Source organism: Lutra lutra, chromosome 9 (assembly GCF_902655055.1).
Source record: "Lutra lutra chromosome 9, mLutLut1.2, whole genome shotgun sequence".
Taxonomy (NCBI): Eukaryota; Metazoa; Chordata; class Mammalia; order Carnivora; family Mustelidae; genus Lutra; species Lutra lutra.
The window spans coordinates 121,381,434-121,390,238 of NC_062286.1; the positions used below are offsets into that span (position 1 = coordinate 121,381,434).

Sequence of the window (8,805 nt, forward strand, 5' to 3'; positions counted from 1 at the left end):
ACACAAGCAGGGGGAGTGGGAGAGAGAGAAGCAGGCTTCCAGCTGGAGCAGGGAGCCCAATGCGGGGTCCGATCCCAGGACCCTGGGATCATGACCTGAGCTGAAGGCAGATGCTTAACAACTGAGCCACCCAGGTGCCCCAGCTACCAGGATTGTTAAAATCTGGGGTCTTGTTAGAATTCTGGGCCTCGGGAATCTCAGGTTCTAGGAGTCTGAGAGTCAGTGGTTTGAGAATGTCATGGATCAAGATTCTGAAGATTCCAGTGTTCCTGAATTCTTAGAATCAGTGATTTGAAGCATCTTGGACTTCCAAACTTCACCCTTCTGGGGCCCCCTTGGTTTACTCTCCCCACCCCCACCCTGCAGAGCCCAGTGTCCTTACCTGATCCCGGGGGTGGGGGTGGTTATATTCCGCAGATCATCGGGAAAGATGTCCTCACCAGCACCTACGGCGCCACCGCGGAAACCCTCTCCACCTCCACCACCACCCATGTTACCAAAGTGAGTAGCAGCAGGGCACCGTCGGCCCCCACCCTGGCTGTTGGGCTGGGCAAGGTCATGGCCATCGCTGTGCCTTGTATCATGGACAGAAGACCGGCAGTGGTCTAGCTTCTGGAGTTCTATGCACTTTGTTCTGTACTATGGGTCATGCCAGGCACGGGCCCCGCCCCTCATCATCGGCAGCCAGGCTGGCAGGGGGGGTGGGGACAAGACCCCCTTCCCGGAAGCAATTCGGAGCCATGGCTTTTGCGCCTTATAGACCTTACGTGCTGGCAGGATTTAGAAAGGGTGATGTAAGGAAGCCTCAGAGAGTGAGGAGGGCTCTTCTGGAGAAAGTGGGATTTGTGCGGGGTCTTAGGAGCCGGGTAGGACTCGTGAGGGATGAGAGAACAGACACAGATGTTCTAAGCAACGCAGGAGATGGGAGCAGAGACTGCATTTGTTTATTTGTTGACATTTGTTAGTGAACGTCAAGCTGCTGCCCGCCTCTGTGCGAGAGGCACAGGTGGCGGCTGGAAGTGCTGCATGTTTGTGGGGACGGCAGCAGGGGGTCTCTGTCAGGGAGAAGTAGCGTGGAGGGGGCAGAGCTGCGGGAAATTGGGGTGGACTGGAGGCAGGGGAAGCCACATAGCGACAAACGTGACAAAGCCCAGGACAGATGAGACTAGGAAGGGTTTAAGAGCCATTGGAACACTGTCAAGATTTTTTAACTGGGGAGTGACCCAGCACAAAGAGGTTTAAGAAGAGGAGATTAGGTCCATCAGTGTGCACAGGTAGATGGGGGAGCGAAGAGAGAGGGGCATGGAGTGACTAGGGATGGGGGCCCTGGACTGGTGGGGGAAGGAAGAGGCAGGGCTACGGGAGGGGATCTCTCCCTGTACATCAGCTGTGATGCAGCCAATGAGCGCAGAAGGCTGAAGGCAAGTGGTTCCGTGCCCCAGTGGCCAGGAGGGAGGCAGGAGGGGGCTCGGGCCAGAGAAGAAGGCCTGGAGGAGAGGGGCCGGGAAGGCAGGTTGAGGGGGAGGTTCTGCCGAGCCATCTGAGGGAGAAGTCCGCTAGGTACCACCGGCCCTTCTGCACACACCAACTGTCCCAGCCCTGCCCCATCCCGTGTGTGCAGGCCTCAGCACCTTTGCACGTTCCCAGGAAACTCCCCCCACAACACCCCCTTCCCACCCACCAAAAGCATTTGTGAGCAATGTTGACTTCACTGAAAGTTTTATGGGAGGGTTTTCCATCACACACCCCGCTGCATACAGCTCAGAAAACTGTTCTGCCCCAAGTTGCTCCCCTCCCTCCTCCCTGCAAACCAGGAGTCCCCATCTTTCTGCCTGTTCCTGGCTCCTGCTGGGATTTCCCTCAGCTGTCACCCTCCTTGATATGCCAAGCAGTTAGTTCCTTCCCCATCTTCTACTTCTAAACTTGTGCCCAAATCCTGCCCTTTTGGAAAACAGTGGACGTTATAAGCATCACCAACGTGGTTTTCTCTTGTAGTGTTGTTTGAAGTCATTTAAGATAGAACCGTGTCACCATTCACATTTCATTCATGTGTTCATTCAACAACTCTGCATTTAGCACCTGCCCTGGTCAGATTGGACAGGGGGGAGGGACGGAGGGGATACGGAAATGAGCAAAATGCAGCCCCTGCCCTCAAGAGCTCCAGCCTAGCGAGCCAGGCCGGGTCACGCACCCAAGGTCAGCACGAGGCAGAGAGCCCCGGAAGTGGTGCAAGAGAGACAGACTTGGTGGTCGGGGAGTACCAAGGCAGGAGGAGGGCAGGGTCACCAACCTGGATGAGGGAAACATGACTTGAGCTGGGCTCAGAAGACCTAGAGGGGGCAGTTTGGTAGTTGGGGGAGTGGTAGCCGTGGGCAAGACGTGCCATCTAAAGTCCCCAAAACCAGAAGAGGGAGCCAGGAGAGAAGGTGACTGCTGGTTCCAGCCTCGTCCTTGAGGGGTGCTTTGGATGGGTACCCTGTCACACCCTGGCAGGACCCAGAGCTGACCTTACTGCCCTTTCACTCTGCAGACTGTGAAAGGGGGATTTTCTGAGACGAGGATCGAGAAGCGGATCATCATCACTGGGGATGAAGATGTTGATCAAGACCAGGTATGGGGGTAGGGAACGCTGATCCTGGGGGCAGTCCCCAGTCCCTCCTATACTGGGTCACCCATGGACAGCTGCCCTTGTGGGCAGAGGATCAAGTGCATTTCATGCTGATTCTTATTCAGACAAGGAGCCCCAAAAGAAGGGGCATAGAATGGGAGCCCGAAGAAGCCAGAGACCCCAAAGCTCTGGGCTCTCCCTTTAACTCTTTGACCAGTGCCTCTCCTGGGCCTCAGTTTCCACAACTGTACAGGAAGGAGCTTGTCGGTCTCCATGGTCCCTCCTGTATTCGATATCCATTCCTCACTTTGTTGCTCCTGTCTACCAGGCCCTGGCTTTGGCCATCAAGGAGGCCAAGCTGCAGCATCCTGACATGTTGGTAACCAAAGCTGTCGTATATAGAGAAACAGACCCGTCCCCAGAGGAGAGGGACAAGAAGCCACAGGTAAGACCTCTGAGGCTCAGCAGCCAGTGGAGGGAGGCAGTGAGATCTTCCGAGGGTTGTTTCCATCAGGTGGCTTGGTCCCAAGCACAGCTTTAAGTCCCCACGTTCCTGGTTTGTGGCTCAAAGGAGAGAAGTAGCTTCCTCAAATATAACAAATCAGAGTGGGGAATGGGGTGGGGAAGACTGGTTCCTTGGCTTCTTGGGGGTTTCAGGCCCAAGTATATCTGGACATGATAAGGCCAGGGAGTGAGGGTGGATAGCCCGTCCTGAGGCGGGACAGCTGGAGACAAGCATAGCCTTACTGGCCATTACCTAAAAACCTGAAGCCAGAAAAAGGCCCCTCAGGCCAAGGGCCACCTTCCTGTCCCTGAATCTCTGCCTCCATCACAGGACACTGGATGTTGCTAAGGAGAAAATATGATGACCAGAGTCCTTGATCCCATCTGTGTTGCTAGATCGCAAACCCTTGACTTCTCAGGCTACCTTGGGCCAGAAACTTACTTTTCTGTTTCCTTACTGATGGACCATGCCTTGCTGAACAAGAGGAAGGAGATGGTGCTATAGCAGATGGGGCTTTCATTAGCCTAAATTGGGGGAGGGGTTCTTCTGGTCCCTCTGGAAATTGACTGAATTTTATCAGGCATATAAAATGAAATCTCACAGACATTGAGTTGAGTGGGAGAATTCTATTTAAGTTCAAAAGTAGGCCAAACTAATCAGTGATGATAAAAGTCAGAATACTGCTTAGTTCTGGGATGGGATATTGACAGGAAGAGTCACAGAGAAACCTTTGGGGGTGCTGGAAATGTCAGCATCTTGAATGGGGTAGGTCACATGGGTGTAGACATATATAAAAATGTGTCGGGCTATATACTTGGATTTGTGCTACAGTGAAAAAAGAACTCGTCTCAAAGACCCCTACAAGCAGCAGATCTCCTTTGGCCCTCTTCCCTGATGAATAAGACTGTGTTTTCTAGAAAGATACAAGAATGTGGATCACCATTCCCTTCTTGTCAGAAGAAAATGCACTGAAACATTTTCCTTCCACCTTAAAGGGCTGCCAAGCCCTGGTCTAGACTGTGCTGTCCAACAGAACTTTCTGCAGTGATGGACAGGTTTTCTTCATACTGTGCAAGACACATGGCTGTCAAGCAATTGCAGTTGGCTAATCTGAAATCAGACATGCTTTAAGGGTAAAATGCATGCAGGGTTTTGAAGACTTAATATGAGAAAAGGCCTGCAATATGTCTCAATAGTGTTTCTATTCATTACATCCTCAAATGATCATGTTTGGATGAATTGGGTTAGGTAAAATACATTATTGAAGTTTATTTCCCCTGTTTCTTTTACTCTTTTTATGGTAATTTGAAATTTAGAATTTTAATTTGGAAATGAAAAGTTTCTTTCTAGAAGGGTTAAGGAAATTGGAAATATCTAGAAAATTTAGCGAGTTCTATCTAAAGGAATTTCAATTCCATACGTGGCTCTCACTTCTATTTCTGCTGGACAGCACTGCTTCTACAGAAGTAGAAGCTGGTCATGGGCAGAGCCTCCTCCCAGCCTTCCTCAGAGTTCCGTGCAAATTGTCCCTCCTCTCCCCTCCATCGTCCAGTTTTTCCTGCCCGTTGTCCCCCAGATCTCCGAGTGGTAGTGCACTGGCGGCATCACCGGGGGAATACGGGTACTGGAGATCTAAGATCATAAAGTCTGATTTAGAAGGGCTGGACCGGACCTGGGAATCTGTATTTATACGTTGGTCTTTAGGAAGTCCATGGGCAGCCGCTGGTGCAAAGAATTCTGTGCTGCGAATCTGGGGACCTGGCTCTAGTCCCAGCCATTCCCTCCTGGGCAAGCAGTTTCCTCACTTGCAAAAAAAAAAAAAAAAAAGAGAGAGAGAGAAGGGGCAAGTCCTTTCCAGGCATGGCCTTCTGGCTGCCAATTTGCTTTCGTAGGGTACCTGTCACGTGTTTCTCCTATTTTTTCCTTTCCCTGTCTTTTTGCTCCCCATCTTTCTTGGGGCATTTCCAGCCAGTCCCCCAGGCTCCTGCCTCCCCATTTTCCCTGACCGCTCAGGGCTCTCGTCCCTGCTGCCGTATCCTAGCCATCCCTGCCCCCGCCACACACACACCCAGCAACAAACACCATGCAGCCTTTTACATCTGCCCACTTGGGCAGTCTCATTCACCCCTCTGTTCTTCCTTTGATGGCATCGTCCACATACCACCACTCTCTGTCTCTCCTCTCTCTCCACCCTCCTCCTTCCCTCTCTCCTTCTACCTCTCTCTCCATCTTTTTCCTCAATCTCCCTTCCTCTGGTCTCTCTGTCTCTCCTTCCCTCTCTCCCTCTGTCTCTCCTCTCCTTCTCCCTCTCAGATCCTTCTGTAAAGTTCACCTTGTTCGTGTCACCCTGGAAAGACAGAAGTTTCTCCCTTGCCTTTTCTCTCCATATGCTTTACACTACTTAGGAAACACCTTTGACCCCTAATATCAGCAGACTCTCTCATTCTGAGGAGGGGTCTTCTCTGAATTTGAAGACTCTTTTTTAAAGTGCTTGAAACATGTCAGTTTGATGGATGGATATATCTTGGTAGCCCACGGAAAGATCTGGAATCCTGCAAACCTGATTCAGTCTCAGCCCTGCCTGCCCTTAGCCATGTGACTTCGAGCAGATTGTTTAATCTCTGCACTTTTTTCATCGGCTAATGGTCAGCAACCATAATCACCATGACAACAATTGCTGAAATGTGTGGAGTGTCTGTACTTTTCCAGGCATGAGGACACGCACTTGACCAAAGTATTGTTATCTGCTCGTTCTCATAAATGAAGAAACTGAGCCCCTGAGATGTTAGGTGACTTGCTTGGAGCCATGGGTCTTGATGAGGGAGTCAAAGCTCATCTGTGAGACTCCAGAGCCACCCTGTGGTCTTAACCTCCTTATCCCACAGGGTTGGTGAGATCCTACATGCACAGCAGTTAACAACGGCGCCTGGCACATAGTAAGTGCTCAGTAAAAGCTAAGGGTGATTCTGATTATTATTGACTCAAATTAAGCTGTCAAAACACTGCACATTCAGACTCTGATATAATAAACTAAGAAGAATAAATTATAGTATGGCATCATTTAGATGTCCTTGGCATTTCTGAAGTGTCTAAAGTCTTTTGAAGACATCCCACGTCATGTTTACACTGAGCTATAAGACTTCAAGTGCAGCCTGCCACTGTGGGAAAAAAAATTCCTCAGGAAGTTAGCAGAATTGAGCACGAAGAACACACCCTTTGGAGCCCGAAACTCCCTGCTAGCAGTGTGCCCAGAGGAACCTCCCTGGGCCTCAGTTTCCTCATCTACAAAATGAAGTTCACCTAGGAATTGGAGCTGCGATAATAATTAGCATCTGTGAGTGTCTTAGTTCGGGCTGACACCACACCATAGACTGGGTGGCTTAAACAACACATGTTCATTTCTCCCAAGTATGGGGGCCTGGGAAGTCCAAGATCAAGGTGCAAGTGGCTGTCTTCTCTATATGTCCTCAAGTGGCAGAGCAGAGAGAGAGAGAATCTCTCTTGTGTATCTTTTTATAAGGGCATTAATCCTATATATGAGGGTTCCATCCTCATAACCTAAGTACCTCCCAAAGACGCCCCCCCCCCAAATCCCTCACATTGAGAATTAAGGCTTCAACATAGGCATTTTGGTCAGGGGGTTGGGGACACAAATATTCAGTCCACAGCAGTGACACACAAGGACGGCGCCTCACATACAGAAGATCCTTAGCACTGTGAACCCGCATCCTTATCCCCCAAGGTTTCGCCATGTTCAGGGATGGACGAGAGCCCTGGATAAGTCAGACTGTAAGCTTCCACTGCCAGCCTGGTGCACAAGCCCTGGCTCCTTGCAGGTGTCCATCTTGCTGGTTTTTAGCTTCTCTTCCCTCCCTGAATCCTCCAGAAACGTCTGTTCAGAGTGCACTTGACTGTTGGCCTTCCTCCCAGAAGTTCCTCCTCTTTGAAGTTCTTGCTCTGAGTGTGGGAAGCACACCCATCTGACAGGGTCTTTTTACTCCCTGCAGCTCTTGGGCCAGATGTGTAGTTTCTCTTCCATCTCTCCCACTGGCCCACATCCCTCAGACAGGACCTGTCTCCACAACACTGCAACACCCAGCTTCCTTACCTCCAAGATCTGGATGACATGGGAGGAAAAAAACTGACCTGTTTCAAAGCAGGAATCTTGGGTTCTAGTCTCATTTCTGCCACCAACTCACTGGGACATTGAACCTTCTGGGTCTCCATTTTCCCATCTGTCCACTAAACTGAGAAGGATTTTGTGTCTATGACTCCCTTCACACTGGACCCTATGTGAGTGGGAAAGGGCAGAAAGGATTACCCGCCCCCCCCCACCGTTAAGTGGTTCTGGGGAGCTGCTATGCACCATGCACAGTGATGAGCATTAGAAAGACAAAGATAGGGGCGCCTGGGGGGCTCAGTGGGTTAAAGCCTCTGCCTTCGGCTCAGGTCCTGGTCCCAGGGTCCTGGGATCGAGGCCGGCATCTGGCTCTCTTCTCAGCAGGGAGCCTGCTTCCTCCTTTCTCTCTGCCTGCCTCTCTGCCTACTTGTGATCTCCATCTGTCGAATAAATAAATACAATCTTTTAAAAAAATTATTTAAAAGAAAGAAAGAAAGAAAGAAAGACAAAGATAAGTAAAAGGCAGCCATTGCCCTCAAGGAGAGCCAAACGGTGTATGGCTAAGTTAACAATAGCAGTAGTAATAATAGGAACGGTCAGGTACTTATTTAGTGGTTCCTGTTTGCTAACCTTTGTTTCGAATCCTCCCCGTAAATGCGTGAGGAAGCACCCATTTTTCAGAGGAGCACAGGAGGCCTAAAGAAGTTAAGAAACTCACCCAAGATGGCAGAGCTTGTAGCCCATGGAATGGGATTTGAACTCAGGCCGTCTGATTGGAGACCCCATGCACTTGACCACAAAATTTTGGAGTCAATCTTGAGTTGGAATCCAAGCTCCAATTTCTTTATGGAAATGCTGCTCCCTGGGGTTTAATCCCAGGACACACAGGCCCATGGAGATCAGAGAGGAAAAACAAATAACTTCTGCAATCACAACTAAACAATTCTTAGACCAGGAGGAGGTAGGAAGAAAAGGTGAGCCGCATGTGATCTGAGCCTCTTAGTGTTTAAGGAAACTTGGACAGATTTCCAGACAGATGTGGGTTCAGGTCTTGGCTGTGTGGCCTTGGACAAGTCACTTGATCTTCCTGAGCCATAATAAAGGGCATACAGGAAAGGGAGCTAAAACCACCTCTTGCCGTGTATTTAAAGATGAATGAGAAAAAGTTACTAATTTTTCTTGTCCTCTTCCTTCGTGTCCCCTTCCCTCCGTGCCTCCGGCTCTAGGAATCCTGACCTCTGTGAAGAGATGCTGGCGCTTCTGGTCCAACCCAAGCCAGAGAACCGTTAAGAAGGGGCCTTCATTCTGGATTCTCCGACTCAACAACGCAGTCCCAGCTGTGACGTACTGTCACCGAAGAGGGACTGGGAAAGGAAAAGCATATATATATAGATATATATAGATATAGATATATATACAGGAAACACCGCGTGCTTGCACTGCTGCTGGGGCTGGCCGCACCTTCGGCCAACAGCAACAACCAACATCTGAACACCTACATTTCCTTTGCAGACAAATTGAAGAACTGGTGGGATTTTTCAGGAAAACAAAAAGTATATATATATATATATA

At 49.9% G+C, this 8,805-nt stretch overlaps 1 protein-coding gene across 13 annotated transcripts in view; it reads left to right on the forward strand.

Annotated features, from left to right (window-relative positions):
• Positions 1–8,805, forward strand: part of EPB41L1 (erythrocyte membrane protein band 4.1 like 1) — a 119,445-nt gene extending 110,640 nt beyond the window's left edge. For all 13 annotated transcript variants that reach the window (XM_047744353.1, XM_047744351.1, XM_047744355.1 and 10 more), the window contains 4 exons: positions 418–501; positions 2,531–2,611; positions 2,937–3,053; positions 8,460–8,805. In XM_047744353.1, coding sequence (XP_047600309.1) covers positions 418–501; positions 2,531–2,611; positions 2,937–3,053; positions 8,460–8,468 — 291 coding nt within the window. In that variant the 3' untranslated portion in view covers positions 8,469–8,805. The remainder of the gene's footprint in view (positions 1–417; positions 502–2,530; positions 2,612–2,936; positions 3,054–8,459) is intronic.